The sequence below is a fragment of the Diadema antillarum genome, unplaced genomic scaffold (assembly GCF_040938485.1).
Source record: "Diadema antillarum isolate AM-2024a unplaced genomic scaffold, OU_Dant_1.0 scf00000029, whole genome shotgun sequence".
Taxonomy (NCBI): Eukaryota; Metazoa; Echinodermata; class Echinoidea; order Diadematoida; family Diadematidae; genus Diadema; species Diadema antillarum.
Genome location: NW_027270918.1, coordinates 3,548,609 through 3,567,917, shown reverse-complemented (window position 1 = coordinate 3,567,917; position 19,309 = coordinate 3,548,609). Strand labels below are relative to the sequence as shown.

General features: G+C 42.1%; 1 protein-coding gene across 2 annotated transcripts in view; it reads left to right on the top strand.

Annotated features, from left to right (window-relative positions):
- Positions 1-19,309, top strand: part of LOC139739080 (paired box protein Pax-9-like) — a 92,900-nt gene that overhangs the window by 64,683 nt on the left and 8,908 nt on the right. For both annotated transcript variants that reach the window (XM_071649699.1, XM_071649707.1), the window contains one exon: positions 18,930-19,093. In XM_071649699.1, the coding sequence (XP_071505800.1) occupies positions 18,930-19,093 (164 nt within the window). The remainder of the gene's footprint in view (positions 1-18,929; positions 19,094-19,309) is intronic.

Genomic DNA, 19,309 nt, shown 5'->3' with positions numbered 1-19,309 from the left:
GTGACACTTTTTGTTTGTCTTTGTGCAATCAATAATTGTGGCATTAAGTAAACAGCTGTGACTTGATTCTCAACATTTAGTTTTGTTTAGTTTTGGGCTTTTCATGTCTGAAAATGTGGCTACTTTAAAGCATAACTACAGAGTTTTGTCTTAAAAGGAGTCATACACAGTACAACTTTGTCAGAGTTACTTACATGAAGGCTCAATAAAGTAGATAGGATCTTAGAACTTCATAGAATCGAGTTTTTTTTTCCTGTTTCACACATGACGCCCAGATAATACCATATAAGCAGCGAAAGTCGAAAAGCGAAAAGTCACGAAGGTGAAGGTCCTTTGATTAATACAAATATTTACTGATACAAACGATTGTCATGATTTAAAAAAAAACCTGTTAATTGTTGTAAAGGATTTTTCTTTCCTATTGTGTCTAAATAAACAGAAAACGATGCACACATTAAACATAAAGGAAGCTACTTCCAGTTTAATATTGATAACACTATGAAAAAAATTCCACAGGTTGCAAACACAACTTGCCTCGCAAAACATGACTATACAGTCGAGCCAGTTATACGACTTTTCGCAGAGATGAATTTGCAGTTTCCTAGAAATAAAAGAAAACATGATAATAATAATAATAATGCAACGAAACACGTAGTTTTCTGCTCTAGACGTCCTTCTATTATCTCTTTGGTAAATCCTAGGTGATTACAAATTCGTCTTTTCCTCTTCGTTTTGAATACAAAAACCGTCAAGTGTGACGATATTATGAAATTGCAATGTGTTTATGCATGTGTCGAAGTTCGGCAATGGTATTGTGTCGACGAAGCACTGTGAAAGTAGATTTCGATCTCTTGTATCTTGTGTCATGCATCTCTTGTGTTTTTCTACATCATTTTCTCTACATGACTCATGCTATCACCGTGTGATCTTGATACTATATCGTCACCTGACTTAGTATATTGGAAACACCCCCATCTCCTGGCAGAACAACACAAAACATGGTCTTCTTTATCCAGGGTAGCCTCTTCAGTGTTGCCACTGCTCTTCCAGAGGGTCCTGTCATTATTACCTTAGCATCGCCAGGTACCCATTTGCACACCTGGGTCGAAAAGGACCTGAGGAGTAAATTCATCTTGCCCAAGGACATAGGCACTTGACGGGATTCGAACTCGAGACCTCAGATTCAAAGTCAAGAGTCGTCACCACTATGACGCAGTGAATGTGACACGTAGTCCCCTGATCTAATCCGAGAATTCATGAGAAATATTTAGACAGGAGACGTATATAACAACAATTAATGCATTTTCCCGACAAAACTAGAACCTAAACAGAAGTTAATTTGCAATTAGAATGAAAGCCAACTCAGTATGACACCATCACACGTCAGCCATCGTATTAACCATAACGCAGTCTGTCTTGGGAAACTTTTTTGCGACGATGGACTACGTACAAAGGAGAATGAATGGAGGGATGAGTTTAACAATGAAGATGTTTCCTCATACCATAACAGACAACTGCTTTCCTAGACAGAGGTTACTCGAGATCAAACCTCAACCTACTGATGTGACTCAACTCGATCCTATATCAGTTGGCACCCCTGCATTCCCTCCTCGCACCTCCTTCGCAAAATGCTAATCCCTAGTTATGACGATCGACGAAAGTAAAAGTAGCAGTGGAAGGTGGAGGAATCCGCGCGGCCGCAGGCGATGCTACCGATTCTCTGGTCGTTTTCTGCTTTTAGTTAGCGATCGGCTTTTAAGACGCGCGCTGGGTTATGAAGCTGTATAATAGAGTTTTATATCCTCGGGAAAAGCTCAGGCCTTCCGAGTTGTTGAGAGATGAGCAACCAGGAGTTGCTCGGTGAGTGTCTCTGCCTGTGACCCGCTTTCTTGTCTGTCTCTCCTCCCAATGACAGACGTCTGGGAGAAGGTCAAAGTCAGGCAGTGACCGCGCTGTAACCAAGAGGTTCTTGACCGGCTGCCGGGATTCCACATCCCTCGGCTACCTGGTCGGTAGGGTCCAGCTTCGTTTCATCTTGCTATGCTTCCATTGTTTTGCTTGCTAATGCGCCTCACCGTAAGAGAAGAAACTTGGAGACGGCATAGCCTGGATGTCTGTCTTCATCGGTCATTATTTCGGATATTGCTTTGTCTGTAAACAGTGACAGCTGCTTGGTTGCACCTGGGCGAGCCGTGACAATGTCATTACTTCGCCAGCAGAGCGCGGCATCGACACGGCCACGGCTCCTCTTGCGAACAGCTCGTCCGCGCGTCTGCCCGCTCGTTCCGCGTCGCCTTGTGTGCACGCGCTACAACGTGCTTGGAGGAGGGTTCGCAGGTGTAAACACCTTACAAGGGAGAAACACGCGTCGGTATTCGAGAACATGTCGGAATCTCGCACACATACGCACACGCACATCCACACATATACCTTACTCTCTCACTCTTTCTCTCCATTTCTCACCCCTGCTCTCCGTCTCTCTATCTATCTCTACTTTATATTTTTGTTGTGTGTCTCACATACTCTTCATTTCTCCCAACTGATCTTACCGGGCCAGTAGAGATTGATTTCTCACTACATGTGTTTCAAACGTTGTATTCAGAGTGCGGATGAGTCATTCGATCTCAGAAATATTACCCCGACTTGACGAGAGACTACAGTGCTTGCTTTCTATCCATCCATATTTTTCATTTTGGTTGGATTTATGTAGCGCTTTATGAAGCACTTTATGTAGCACAAAAGTTACAACTTGCAGTGAATGTAGTTATATACCATGATGGAAACCATGCAGACAAAACCGATGAGATCTGAGCATTTAAGTTTTGCTCGTATCTGCTAGTTTAGTCGATATCTTCATCACGAAACGAATCCCAGAACTATATCATTGATTTACTATTTCCAGGAATGGTTTTATCAGTATCCAGGCATACGATGCTAATATGCAAATGGAACTTTAAAAGTCAAAACAAGACAAAACGAAACCAAGCCCCCCCCCAAAAAAAAAAAAATAAATGAATAAATAAGCCCAGAAACAAATAAAATTTCCCAACCACGTCATCAGGTCACAAGCGATTTGTCTTACGCATAGTAGGAAATATTTTGAGGGGGTTTCACACTGTAAATGAATACGGTCCTTTAGGCTTACATGGTTTTCACTACTTTCTCCTCATTATTGTAATCACTCTTGCCGACCTGTCTTCTGTGACCAAAAAGTGAGCTAAAAAGAGCCTGAATGGCATGACCTTGACACTATCTTGAGCAACGTGAATCACAATCATGTAAACTGAGTCATTTAGCAGTGATAAGGTGCCTTCTATGTTAACTCGTTCCACCGATTCACTCTGTGATCGAGAAACTTGACTGAATGCTGGGAGAGAAAACAAGATTAGGAAGTACCTGGTGTTAATCGATGTTATTTTGAGTTATTACTGCCGACGATTACATGTTTTTCCTCACTGACTCCACGGTAGTCAAGTGGTTTGTGTTGGTGTCGAATAACCCTGCAAACTCAAAGGGGAAACGACCATCGGTGTAGCAGCTCTGTGGCTGACTGCTCCCAGCAGAGCAGTTTCTCCGGTATGAGACGACTAGGACACGGAGAAAAAGGAGGGAGAGAGAGCACGAGAGGGGAAAAAACACGTCAGAAATGCACCCTTATTTTCCTTACTTTCAGATGGGCGCTCAGAAATTTGCTGTCCTATGAATTACAACACTAGAAGGGTGCAACCGAGGGGTACACTTGTTACCCCTCTGGTGGGATTCTTCCCCAGTGCCTCGACCAGAGGGGATCGGTTGTTCACCTTTCGTTGGCTTGCACGGTAGTTAATCTTCCCGTTACCGGTGGTTACAGCTAGACGAGGAGCGGTGTCCCTTCGCATAAACCGACATCGCAACTATTCGGATATAACTTATTCGGTTAGATCTACTGCTTAAGCCATAAATCGTTTCGGGGTCTTCCTACCTCCCCTCCCCCATCTTTCTCTCCGCACAAACACTCCAAACACTCACCACTCTCTCCTTGCCTCCATGATAGGAGCTGAATCAGTGTAGATGTTCGACAGAATTAGTTTGGCATGAGAATTTCGGACAATGAGATGCATCCAAATGAGGGCGCTATGTCATGATTGACGAGCCTCTTTTCCATTGTGGTTCGTTGACCTGTAATCTTTAGACAATTAACATCGATCAGTGATTAGAGTGACACTTTTTGTTGACACGTGATCCGTTGCATTTTCCCTTTTTACGAGCGTCAATATTTCACTGAGTTGGAAAATAGAAGGTGGCGATCTCTCGGGAGCTGGTCGGGTCCAGGGGTTATTGACATCATGTCGCCCCTAACCCTAGCTACCTCCCTGCGCAAGTAACAAGAAAACAAGTGTAAACATCTAGGTTATGCCAGTAATCCACTTTCTTGTTGACTTAAGTCACGGCATGTAGCAGACGACATTTCACCAAGTTGTTAAACGCCATAGAAATCGCGCCTTCGCTTTTTTTTTCTTCCTTCAACCTGATAGGATATGCGCCATCAGTTGAGACTAGGTCCTAGAGTTTTTGAAGGGACAACCGATCGGCTTGAAGAATGATTAGGTTAGCAGACTGGATTTTTTATGCGATCCTGAAACCATCAGCATTTTAAAGTGCGAAGGAGCGACTATGATTTACAATCTTACTTTAAAACTTCCACTGTTTTTCTTTTGTCATAACTTAGAGATATTTATTGTCCTTTCTTCACAAGAAGATACCAAATTTTTCTCCAGGTTAGGAAATGAATATTAAGATCTTCAGATATCATTTTGTTCATATTGATTGTGTGTAATTCTTCTGCATATCATTTTAAACAAGAGCAATGAGGGTTTGACGTGAATCGTAATGTGTATTCGAAACGACGGAGCATCTTAAAGTTTATTAACACTAACTAGGGCCCTCTACCATGGATAATTGGTTGATATCCTTTGCCAATGTTGCACAGTTCATTGAAAGGCTCAATGAAACTGTCAAGTTTAATTTCAAGGGTGGCTTGAAGACATGGTCGAGTACTCGGGATGGACGGTGCCCCGAGGCAATCGGTAGTGGCCGGAGTTGGTTGGTCGGGCTGCGGCTGTGACGGAGACTCGTTGGTGGCGCTAACTGTGTACCCTAATTGAAAATCCCATCATTCCCAGCGGAAGTGAACTCTCGTCAATGGCGTCGGCCACCCTCACCTCCCATGGACTGCCTCTGCTCGTTTCCCGTACTGAGAAATTAGCGCCAGCAAGTCAACAAAAGTTTTTTAGCGAATTGATCCAAGCTCACCACATACCATGATGTGGAATCACGGGCATTATGAAAACGCTGAAATATCTACTCTTTGAATGAAAAACGACACTGCGATAATCCTGTGTCGATACATGATATTCCCAAATATTGATATTATCAAATAACAGACACCTTCCCGCTGATACTTAAGACGGCTGCAACATATGTATTGTACTTTCGTTAAGTGAATTTCGTCTTATGTTCGTTTAACCCTTTTCGTGCCAATGTGCACAAATCTCACACACACATTGTTATGGACAAGAAATGAATGTGGTAAGCAGAGGGTTTAGATATGTTTTTGATAACCTGTGCCATGTGGTTTTGTGCACAGCTTAGAATGATATTATCATTGATTTGAAATCTTGATTTGAAATCTTTATGATATCTAGTTCGGCTTTGACCTCAGGAAGGAAGTTAACGATCTGAGGCAGACTCGAAAATGAAGTGAAAATATGTTTTATTTGGTTTTCAGTACAAATCATACCGGCTCAGCAGTTTGCCAAAGTTTAAAAAAAAAAAACATCGTGGAAGTGGAAATAACAATTGGCAAGTAAATCTCATTTAATATGTTTGATTCAACATGGTAAATTACCGATCAACTAGTATTGGTCAGAGAATCTTTGCTTACTGGGAGGATTTCAAAAAAAGAACAATAGGGTATAGGATCAAATCATCGAAGATATATAATTGGCCGCTTTGAAAATAGGAAAGGACAAAGACGTAAATTCATGAAACAATTCCTCGATACAACACAAAGTGAAAAATAAAATAAAAAAGAGTAGAAATTGCCGCAATGTTAACTTACACCTTCAATCAAAACTGATTGACTACTAAAGGAATAAATGAATGATGAATTACATAGGTAATTGTTTTAAAAGAAAGAGACGAGGGTCATTTACTATGGTTTAACCCAATTATAGCTTCGACTAGACGTCAATGTGTACCAGCGATGGAATTCTCAGACAGATCCGAGGGGGTCAGTATCATCGATGTATGCGGAATATTATTTTTGATGACCTCGCAAAATGGAGTGGTAATTAGCGGCAAACGAGTCGAGTCGCCATGGTACATGGCTAGACACCTCTGTACTGAGACAAGTCTTCGACACGCCTGATTAAGACGTAATTGTTTGAGGTTGAATCCATGGGGGAACGAAACGTCCAAGGCGGCTTTTGTGTTTTCTTTGACTGGCTGGACCCGCGACCCTCCTCGACTCGGCCTTCCTACCCCGACTCCGTGGATGTCTTGACCAGTGAGTGACCGGGCGTTCGTTGCCAAGCTCTGCCGATATATTACCTAAAACAGGACATAATATCTTAAATGATAATAATATCATTATGTATAGTGCCAACACGTTCCTTTGAAGAGAGGTTATCATTGGGATTTTTTTTAAATGATGTAGTGTCGATGAGCAAAATAGGGCAAAGCATAACAAACCGCGATAAAAAAGAAAATAAATAAGTGTTTACATGTTTCTCTGATATGTAAGGCTAACGATTTCTTTTCAAAGCGATGTTAATTGGAGAGAAAATTTCGTTCCCTAGCAACATTCCACGCTGCCTAACAGGCGATGTTTGTAAGCAGTCGATGTTAATAGACATCCGATTTCAAATTTGTTTCGTAAGAGTTGGAGTGGGTGTGTAAACTTCAAATGAAGGTGTTTAAATGCATTGACTAAATGCATTGTATTTGATTTCCTCGTGCACTTGTCATTTGTAATCAAATGAATGATATGTGGGGCAATCTGGAGTTGGGGTGAGTTATACTTCTTTCATCAAAATGTAAATAAATACTCAAATGTGATGTGATATTTCACAAGTACTGGTCCTCGGTGAAATTATGTTTTCAGAGGGTTTGTTTTGTTTTGTTTTGTTTTTCCCAAATCGAGGATTTAATCATTACAGTGTTGGAGTGTTTTTGAGGAGGTTGCTCTATGAACTTGATGACCCAACAATTATAACAAAAATAAAGTGTTTTGAAGTGGTTGAATAAAACAGTTTATACTTATTCATTTTAGAAATGAGACAGATTCTACAAGCATTTTCTGTCTTGAACATGCTTTCTACGATAAAAGTAAAATGAGTGAAATGTCATGCTGTATCACAAGTTAACTTCAAATAGAAATTTTCTTTTAATTTGATTTGTTTCGTAGGTTAACTTGACCAAGAAAGTTGAGGCGTAAAACTGGCGTGACAAACTAGGATAATACATGAAGGCAACAGTGTGGAGAAGGCTGATGCGGAGCCGTAGAGGGGAGTGGTCAGAGAATCATAGGGGGCGCCCTTTCTGTTTATCTACGCTCTTTTTCTTTCCTTCTTTCGATGGGGAATGGGAGGGGGGGGGGGGGTGGAGATAGGGGAAGGGGTAGCATTGTTAGTTGTGCTTTGAGCCGGGAAGCTTTGCATGGAATTCATTGCTCTCGATTCACTTGGATTCATCCACGGCGTGATTGTCAGCTCGGAGAGGAACGGGAGCTCGTCGAGACGACCGGATGAAAACTCGAGCGCGAGAGAACGGCTGAGAGAGATGGAAGGAGAGATAGAAGGATAGATAGATTGACGGCATTAGAGAGGGAGAGATGTGTACCTATTTATACTTCACAGGGAGGGATTTCAGAACGCTGTAGCACAGGGGGTCTCGAAGATGCAAAAGAGAAGGTGATAGGGCTCCACAGTAGGACAAGCATCTTTGAATCTTTCCCTATATTCATCACATAGGTATTTGTCACGGCTGTTCATGGATGAAAGCACTTTCAAAATTGCTGTAGCTGGTGTTGAATTTTTTGTGGGTTGTGTTTTTTTTTTACGTATCTATTTCGAAATAATAAATGGTACATATAAACGATGGGATTATATCGCTTACAATGCTGTGGACATCGGTTGAATACAAGCGCTTTCTTTTCAACTGATAGAATGTACGAATTCAGATAAGGAACATCTTATTTCTTTGTCATCAAAATTTTATGTCTAATCATTGATATTCGTTCTTTGTACCTCATCTTTATACAATGCACGATCCGCCTGTTTCAGTAATTTGAAAAAATAAGCTGTTCCCCCCCCCCCAAATATGCTTGGACAGGGAGAGAGAACTGCATAGAAAGCAGTAGAAAAAAAATCTGTCGGCCCAGCATCTCTGAGTTTCGCCTCTTGATAATCTCTGTCAGTGTCTGTGTTGCTTTGAATTTCACAGCGCTTTCAAACGGCACGGGTCGATTCTACAGCACGTCTTGCAGAAAGAAAGATAGATCACGAAACTCTGATGTCTTTTTGAAATCACTTCATCTCTCACCCTCTCTCTCTCTCCCTTCCTATCCCTCTTTGCCACACGCACACACACACACACACACACACACACACACACACACACACACACACACACACACACACACACACACACACACACACACACACACACACACACGTACACACACACACGCTTTCCTACTTCTCGACCTCTTACACTCTCATCTTCTCACAAGCGTTTAGATCTTATTTGATGGACGGCATGTACATGCTTTACAAGGCATCCTTCTAAGTTTCGCCGAAAAAATTCTATTTCAGTGTAAATTATGTAGTTTCCTGAGACGTACTCGAGAGATGGCGCGCTCAGTTATGGTGCATAATGATAATCTCAAGCGTAATGAACACGCAGATCTCCACACTTACAGTATGACTACTGGTAAGCTCTATACTTCTAGGCCGACAAATTCAAGGTGCATGAAAAAAAGAGGGGCTGAAGCATAACATACCTTATAAAGCTGTTTCAACTTAGGATAAGGCCTTCGTTTTTGTCATTATTGCACGACCCTGTGTTCTTACCAGTTGAATTCTATTCCATTTAGAATTGGGAAGTACAGATAAATTAACATGCCGTCATTAAATGAGTAGAGAGATTATTTTAATAATCAAGTATTTTTGAAAGAGATATATTTTCACGGCAAAATAAAAAAGGGATAACTACAGTAACTAGAGCAGCTAATGAACAGAGTAGCAAAACCTCCCTACATATCTAGCTTTTGCGAAAAAAAAAGTAAGTGTTTAATCCACAGTATTTATAAGACGAGATCGAATGTAGAGAAATGACGAAAACTCTGTCATGATTATGCGTTGCAAACAGCCTCTACACATACTTAAGGAATAGACTTACTGACAAAACAAAAAACAAAGTACATGACGATAACAAAATGTAAGTGAATGAAATCCGTTTCTGTAGAATAATTCGTCATTCAGGCTTTTGGCGGCCACCACAAATCATAGTGCTTGAGTTGCTTTTCCTCCGCTCACTTTCGCGCTCCGAATATTCGTGTCACAGCCGTTGCTTGATTGCTATTCACGTCGATAAATTTCCCGCCATAAGATGTGACAGGTTTCCTCTTCCCCGCAGATCAGACGATGTCACCGGACCAGTCTTTGAGTTATGAGTCCAGTGGAAAAAAGGGCGCAAGATGCTCTATTTCCCCCAGCTCCGCATTGTACCATCATCGCGCATGATGATAAAAGAGAGAAAGAGGGTGAAGAAGAGGTAGTGGGTATATCAAGTTATCGACACGTGATTTTCGCGAAGTTTCGGTGCGGGAGTTTCTCTCTCTCTACCGGGTCTTCTGGTGGTTTCTGCGCCATCTCGTAAAGCAGACACGGGCATGTCACAGATGAAACATTCCTGCCGAGAGATCTGGGCAGACTGAGATGCAGCGGACCTTGAAATGAAGCCCGGAGCTCGGGAGAGGAAAGCAAACTCCAGTGACGTCCTCACGTAGCTTCCTTCGTTAGCCAAACCTCGCTCAGGCCCAATTTCAATTTCAAGTCTGCCACACACGATATTTAGCACCCTGTATTTGTGACGGTGCGATGGGGACGAAATTAAAAACTACGCCCGTAGAGTGGCCTTTAGACGATTGCCTTGTCGAGAATGTTCTCGCATCTCAATATATTTCGAGACTTTATTGGTGAGAGGAAGAGTGAAGTTAAGAGACACAAAAGTCAGATATCTAACTTTCCCTCACTCTATCAAGACATGATAGAATCCTTGAAATATCGTTACATCGTATCTGATTTCCTGAGACAGCATTCAACAAGAACAAGAACAACAAATCCATATTGTTGAATGTAAAATTAAACTTTGTTGTTGTTGCTGCTTATAGCACACTCTGTTTTTTTTTTTACTGCGCGTGTGCGATGGGGTATTTTTTATTTAGTACAACACAAGAGATAGGACTTCACAACAAAGCCTGTCCATATTACACTATACAATACACTCAATGCATTGATTTTCCAAACTTTGTCGTGCTTGTCTTCGTCCCAGTAATACAAACTAGATGACAAATCGGTGAGATTCGTTGGCATGAACTTGATGTAAAGTTCCGCAATGTGTTTGAAAACTATTTATAAAACAGGAACAACATGTTGAGACTTATGCTTTTCTTTAAAAAAAATATCTTTGTATTTATTCTTAATCACTTGTTTTGATTTATACAATGATAGAGTGATCAAGTTTAGGCGTGATCATTGAAGCCGTTGAAACTATTAAAGTTGAAGACCTCCAATCATCGTATGTTAGGAAAAAAAACATATATTTATACGTAATGCGTGTGTATGTGTGCACTTCACCAATTCCACATTTTTTTTTACATAAACTTTAGATTGTTATTCAATTATCTGCATTGATCGACGAATTTCTTGGCTTTTATTGCCAGTCTGCTGTCTGATATATTAAGTGAAATCGTCGTCGAATATATGTGTAATCCAATGACTTGTTTTAGAAATTAGTAGAAATGTCAATAGAATGCAACATATATGGTATGTTTGCACAATGAGGCATCGATCACACGTCAATCAATACTTTGAGATTGCATCGACGGTTATTCAAACAATTCGACGAATTCGGCATAATACCTTAGTGTATGTTGAGCATTTGGATCTTTAGAACGCAGTGTTGTGAGCATTTATGGGCATGGCTTTGCATCCTATATGGCGTCTCAAGACAAATATGTGGCGGACTTTTTTTTCTTCTTTTCAACCCTTTTTGCTTTCACGTTTGTCGAACACGGCGAGATAAACTTTAGAAGTGAAAGTTACCCACGGAAAAGTGCATTGGATATCAGCGTCGTACTGGTGTGCAAGAAATCGTTACATGTGACTGCTGGGGAGATGCTAACCAATGTCTCTTGCCGCGCGAGTTAAGTAGTTTCTTCTCAGGGTCGAGAAAAGGCGAATAAAAGAGGAACGTGAGTTAATGGGATCTTGGGGTGTCATTCTACACCGACTGGATGCGCGTAAAATCAATAATTGAGTCGAAGCGATGCCAATGGTTATTTGCAATCATAAATCAGTGCATCGCACACCGCGCGAACATCACGTCTTGGTCTCGAGCAGGAGAATTGATACAAGATAGCGTTGCATCGAGCGGGCGATGTTCCGCCGACCGCCGCCTCCTACCGGAGTGATCTATCTAACGTGGACGGCTCGGGATGGGATCGACGAGATGCATGATACGGCTGAATGACAGGGCGGTCTTGATGGATGGCTGGCTCGGGACGGTTCCGCTACGCTACACTGGCAACGCTGTGCGTATCCATTGCTTGCACGCACGCACTCTTACTCCGTCCATGAGTCCCAGCCCTTCTCGAGAAGAGCGCGAACCCCATCGCATGCTCTTGAGTTCTACTCGACTTCATCCTCGCCCTGAAAGGGAAGAAAAGGGGGAGAATTTAGATGGTAATTTGATTACACATTAGCTGGCAATAAAAATCATCGATTGAAAGCTCCCCCTTTGAGGCTGATCAGTGACGTTCACACTCTGCATAATCGATACAGTTGCACATGAGCTGGAAACGTTAGCTGCTCACTACAAGATCATCTGTGTTTGCGACTCTCTGTCTCTCTTACTTTGTCTCTCCGCATCTCTCTCCTCCACTAAATCCCACAATGCACCCCGGTAATCGAAAAGTGTCCTCTCCCCCCACTCCTTGTTGTCTCTCCGTAGGGGTTCGGAGGCTTCTTGGGGCGTACACGCAAACTCTTTACTTGATATGCTCCGCAGAAACTTGCCGCTCTCTAAGTGAACTTGGGGAAAAGTCGTTACAGTTTGAATTCTCTTCAATGGTACCGTAAATCTACACTAGGGTGGCGAAGAAGACTCGCGTGGGGACGAAGAAAGTGTTTTTTTTTTAAAGAGTCAGAGAGATATTTTGCAAGCAGTCGCTCAGACATAGCAGAGCTGGAAAACATCTTGAAATTTGTGGCGTGGGAGAAAGTGCAAATGGTGCGTGGAACATTGTCAAGATAGCCATTAGATTGTCATTAGGCATTTGAAGGGGTTGTTGGATGGGGCTTTCCCAAGAGGACGAGTCATTGAACGCATGAGATGCTACTCATGCGGTAATGATAGGGAAAGACACCAATATAAAATATCATGGCATTTCTTTGGTCCACTTTCTCTTTTTCGACCTAATCTCAAGGAGGGAAAAAAGAGAATTAAAACAAGAGTAAAAAATGAGCTTTTAGTCAGGCAGCTTCTTGGAGAAGCACCCTCGGTCGGTTGGAGACCGGGAGAGAGAGGGGTAAGAGTGGTCCGATGAGGTCTTCATGCTCGCGCGAGGGACCCGGGACAACTGTTACGGCGGCCCTTGATGCGACAAGCCCGAGCTCCAAGCTCGCTGTTTATTTGATACAATATGACGTGTAGACAATTACCCTAGGGAGCGAACTTCGCGATTTACATGTGCTGCAACAATGGATGGAAGCCCAAGAAACCTTTGTGGAGAGGAGCTTTTGCTGTTTCCATTTCTCGCCGTCCCGCCGGCGGCCGGGGTCTCCGCTGGAGTGGGTAGGGGAGAGCTGAAGAGGGGGCCCCTCGTTCTCACTGTGCAGTCTCGTATCAATATCGTTCCCCCTTTCATGAAGGGTACTAGAGTTACAGTTCTTCTCCCTCTTCCCCACTGCTCGATTGTGTTTCCAAATGTTAGTTCTTTGCATAAAAATGACGTCGGGAAACGCGTGAAAGTTAGCGGTGGGTAAACAAAATGAGCTGCGCTTCCTGTCGAGCGGATCTGGTGTCCGTTCGCTCAGAGCGCGGAGCGGAGCGCGCGCGTGGACACGTGTCCTAATGCAAGTATAATTACCGGTGTAGAATATAAGTCAAATTTTACAGGGAGAAGCCTCAAATTGGTCTTTAATTATGGATCAATATTTACCGACGTTTGATGATGAGGTGTAATAAATTTAAATGACGGCATCAGAGCCAGGGTGCAGGAGAGCGCGCGAGCAATATTGCATGCATGATCACGAGCAGGCCGTAAGATGTCCCTGCCCCGTTTAGAACCCGTCAAGCACCCATGGGAAGTCGTAGCATATTGCCGGCCCGGTTCAACACAACAGGGCAAGCGAAGCGGTCCATATGGTTCTTGTCGCAATCAAGCAGCCCTCTATGGCTACCATGAACCATAAAGACAAGAAACCCCGATCAAACTTGTAATCAATGTTTTTTCCCCAGAAATTTGTAGAGGAAATTATCTCATGTGTATATGAATAATAATCTGCGTCTTTAGTTTTGAAAAGAGTACAGAGAATTGCGGGTTCATATAGTTTCATTATTATATACTGATGCCCTTCGTAAGGTGTGGATCTCAAAGAAAGGTACAAACTCTCAATGAGAAAAACGGTTCCAATTTGTAATTAAGAGAATTCTTCCCCCCTGCACGAAAGGCGAAAAGAAACTTTGAAAGAAACAAGGTGATAAAAGTGAGTTGTTAAGGTTATGTGAGTCAGTGTAAGACTTGATTCCATTAAATTCTCAAATTAGAATAAGGCAACCAAAATGAAAGAATGACATATACTTGCACTTTTTCTTTGTCATCAGCATATTTTGTCAATCTCAATCACAACGAATACATGTTATTTATTAGGGTTTTTTAAGGTATTTCAACAAACAAGGCATGGTTTTCGTAAGTCCGAGTAGAGAGAGAGTCATACACATTCCTCTGCTGTCACATTTGCTGTACATTACCTGGTTTTCAATACTATATTTGATTTTGCTCTCCTTTCTAGTGACTTCTGTAAAGACATTTGCGAATGGCTACACGTGCATGAGTAAAACACCATTCTTGAAATTCCATATTTTTCCCTGCCAAAGTATACCATCCATCATGCTGAAAAGTGCTCAATATATCAACAGTATCTGAACTCTCCTGAGATAAGTGCTATACAGTGATTGTAGGACTTTCAGATCAAGAACGAAAGTAGCCATTATCATTTATGAGCTATCTTGCAAAATATGCATGCGTCATTTTCAGACCTGCCATAATTGTATTTTGCCTTTCCGTTTTGTTTACCCAAAAGCCAATTTAGAAATAAAAAACTAAATCAAAGGCTGTACGAAATGGTAGTGGGCAAGATTGGACATATAATGTGACACTCAACAGATTTTGTTATAGATATTGCTATTTATATTATAATAGGGCTTATTGCTTGTCTTCTTCTGATCTTCTCTGCAATATGAATGTCTGAGTCCATTCTCACCACTAACACACACTCACACACACACACACACACACACACACACAACACGACGATGCCAATGTTAATTTAGAGGCAACATTCATTTGGCTGAATTCCTTTTCCTCCTCAAAAATATTTGTGTATATATCGTTTGATCACCCTTCATCCATCCAACAAAATAATCACAACGCATGATTTAGTTAAACGGATGCAACATCAACGGTAGTAGAAAGAGCCCAGCCGCCACCACCTATGCAGTGCTTATGCGTCCCAAGTTTTTTAGTCAGTTATTGAAATAGGAAATTAGCGCACTTTTTTGAGGGCGGATTAATTGTTGTTTCGTGTTAGCATTCTTACGATGAAGCATAACCTCTCATGCAAGCTGCGCGGATGCGCAGAGTGACTTGTAGTGTGAAGAAAAGAAAAAGGGAGGAAAGTCACATGGAAAGCGCCCCCAACGGAGCCGCGCATGCTCGATGATTAAGGGTGTTTTTAGTTTCTCATTGGCTGTGTCCATTTTCGATTCGCGCCCTGCGTCGAAGTTTAACGCGGCACGTGCGTAACCTGGGGTCTGGTCGCACACAAGATAGCCGTGACTAATTTTACTTCCCACAAGATGGTAAAAGAGAGGATGAGAGGGAGACGGAAAGAGAGAGAGAAAGGAAAGAAAGGGGAAAGAAAGAAAGAAAGAGAGGAAAGAGGGAGGAGAAGAGAGATGGAGAGTGAGAAAAGGGGAGGGCGATCCTTTTCCGACATGTCGGAACCATTCACCAGGTGGTGACGGAGAAAGAGCGAACCATGAATTGACATCGCGACGATCGTGACGAGTCATAAATGAGGAGGAAGGCAATGACATTTAAACAGACAACAAGGAGAACAACAACAAAAACAACAACAAAGCTGACCACAATACTGGTAACAAAACCAATAACAACTGCATAGCAACCAGACTTATACAGTAGCAGTTGTGACGTTAACAGTAGCCCTGTCTGAAGTCGCCATTACCATGCTTTACATTGTAGACTTTGGTTTATATCCATTCAGACTTTGCAAAAGGACACAAAAATTCACCAACAATGTTTATGATGTCATCGGTATACAGTAGGTTATTAAACCTGTTCGGTTTGAGGTGTTGGTTTTCATGTTAATGTCTATTTCAGCCATAACTGGGGGGGGGGGGGGGTTCAATATGCCCAACAGTAGTTAATGTATGCACTGACATAGCAGTGCACCTGACTCATCACATAACCCGTTGATCATCTTGTCTTACTTTGGAACCCCCCGTCATTGCCGACACTAGTTACAGTGATTTAAAACCGAATAGGTATATTAGTCTGACAAGATTGCCTCAAGTAGGAAGTTGAAAACCAAAGCGGGTTTTACAAATGAGGAACAAAGGGACATAATCATGTTTCTTTAAGGGGTAGTTAGTGTAAATACTGAAAATACTGAGTTACAGGTGCACTGCATGTGTCATAAGTGTGTCATAAGCAGTTCGTAAACTTCAAAACAAAATGTTTCCATTCATTGACGTAGATCTCAATCAAATGTCCTTCTAAGAATTTTTGGATAAAAAAAAAAGAAGAAGACGTCGATTAGATGTAAATTAAAATTGGCATCATGAAATTCAGCTATGTAGTACATCAGACTTTTATAATCGCACATGATAAGTGAGAGAGGGAGAGATGAAGCAGATATTGAGATGGAGAGGGAGAGAGAGACTGAGAGAGATGCACTGACACATACGGGTATTCACACATTCGTATACACACTCAGAAAACACACAGGATTGTTACTATTCGGTCGTCAGCATCCCTGCATCCTTCAAGTGTTTCGAAGGTCACTCACTACTTACAACTTTCTCTGTTCTGTGGCGCCATGCATCTATGGCACAGACTCGTTGGATCTTTTTTCGTTTGATTGATCTTGATTCGTTTTTCAGTATTTACACTAACTACCCCTTATAGAAACATGATTATGTCCCTTTGTTTCTCATGCAGTAAGGGATAGAACTTGCAATTCAGACAAAATCCACTATTTTACAGTACAAAAGGTGATCGGTGTTTTCTTCTTTTTGCGCATCGTTTGGAGTGTGTCCCACATTTAAACAACTAAATGACTACATCCCAGAATCCAAGAGCTTTTAATGTTTTTTTTTTCTTAAATGCAATGCAACCCGATCGAGGAAGATGGCAATAGCGCCAGACTTCTTGTTGGGCTACGCTTCACCACGGCCAGTTACTCTGTTTGCCAAATCACTCCGTTTCAGCGGAGCTCCCCCAGATCTGTCAATGAACAGTTTTCATCGGTGTCTACCAACCTTCCTCTCCCTATCTCACCCCTCTCTCGCACCCCTCCCCTACCCTCTCTCTCTCCCACCTCCGTGGTCTCTTTCGATTCCGATCACGCTGACAGCCGTGTACGGGAGGGGTGAAGAAAATTTACAAATAAACTGCTACCAATTGAGCTTGAATCATATACAAGTGTATGACAATTTATTTCCTCCACGTGGACAGCGCAGATAGGCTGTAGACGCTCGGGGTCGATGCGGGAAGCAATGCAAATAGGGCACGGCAGTGAGAGATTCACGCAAACAACAGACGATTGCTTTTTTTTTTCACGCACGAAAATGCTCAGCATTTGCAGCGGAAATGCCGTTTACTTAGCATTAAAGTTTACGCGTCGGACAGATTTGAATAATATGTGTGACTGTAAAAAAAAAAAAAAAAAAATCCTGTAGGTTATTAGAAGTTATGATCATTATCGTGTCATATGAACCAACGTACTATCTTCCAAAATGGGGAATGCGGGTAAAACAGTAATATAATTCTTTTTCTACCCTTTCGTTCTCTCTTTCTCTCTCCATTTCTATATCTTTATTATGTTTTCGAGAGAAACTGTCAGTATGTGATGATCTACCATTAAGAAATCTGTTGAATGTAATAGGGCAGTCACTGAAATCACGTTGGCTCCATTAGAGCTACCTTCAATAAACACGCCATTTTTTTTTTGGGGGGGGGGGGGTCTATACGAAAATGAAAAGGCATTATTTTTGCAATTGCAACAATGCATATCCAATCTTTCTTGTGCAATAGTCATAGACGTCTGTTCTTATTGCAAAGGATATGAACTTTTAATCATTGTGATAGTTTGCATTGATGCAGCATTGAAAAAAGAATAGATTTCTCGCTAGATCGTGCGCATCACATCTTTCCTTTTGGACTGGGATAACCCATGTTCTTTTTTTTTTAATAGCAAGCTTTCTATTCCTATACGTTACCTAGCAACATGAACGTGTATCCTACCCCTTTTTGACAATAATTGTTGCAGGAGATAAAAAATGCGGGAAAATTCATCAGTATGGCACCTGTGGAGTTGAAAGGCACAAGTCAACTTTCGACCTCCCATTTTGCCGAAATTAGAATCCCCTCTCATACTGACTCACTGGATGCAATCGATGTCGCCGGAAACGGGCGTGTTGGGCATGCTGACAATCTTTACTCCGAATAATTGGCCTGGCAGTGATGAATAACGCACCATTTTAGAAGAGTTTCCTTAGCTACACGCAAAATAGACCTCATCATCAAAGTGGCGGTTTCCAGCAATCAGCTTTATAGGGGGACAACGCGAATGTACCCCAATCAGGGATGTACGTGTAAGCGTATTAACTGATTAAGTTGTGTATTACTGCAACATAATAATAGATGTATCGCTCAACACAGATTCCAATCTCAGCCAGCCTTTTCATTTCATTGTTTGTTTTCTTTGGCGCTGAACCATTTCTTATCTCCGGAAGATACAACCACCCCCTCGGATTCGCGTCACATCTCTCTCACAGAGCATCCTCCTTTTCTGGGACTGCAAGTGACTGCTAAAAGGCATCTTGTTGTTCTTAACACGTGTGTAACGCCATTTAATCGTGTTTGTATGTATGTGTATCTAATACGCGCGTTCCTCGCCCCAGGGCCGGGGAAATGCAGTAACCTCCCTCCTCTTCTATTCCCTCTTTCTAGGCCCCCCCCCCCTCATTCCCTTTCCCCCCATCATCCCTTTCTCTCTGGCTCTAGGTGAAATTAGCTGTCAGTGTCCGCTTTGCTAATTCAGAGCTCTAACGATCCTCTTCCTCTTACCTCTCGCCAGCTTTCCCCCCGGGGCTGTACACGGCGGCAGCGGGCGGCGAAAACACGGCTCTCGCGCACACCGCACACTCCATGTCGCTGGCGGACTACCGACGTCAGGCGAACGGCATCAAGAATCACGTGACGTGTAGCGTCAACTCCACGGATATCCATCTCGAAGGGAAGGTAGGGTATTAAACCTCCACTTCCTGTCTGCTTCTTTTCCCAATCAAATTTCTCTGTCATCCAACTTTTTTAACTTTCCTGCCTTTGTCTTGATGATTAATAATATAATTATATGATGCTGATAATGGTAATAACAATAAAAGCAATGAAAACACTAACAATAAAGCCAAGAGTATCAACACCAATGACAAAGATAAAACTGATAGCTCTAATAAC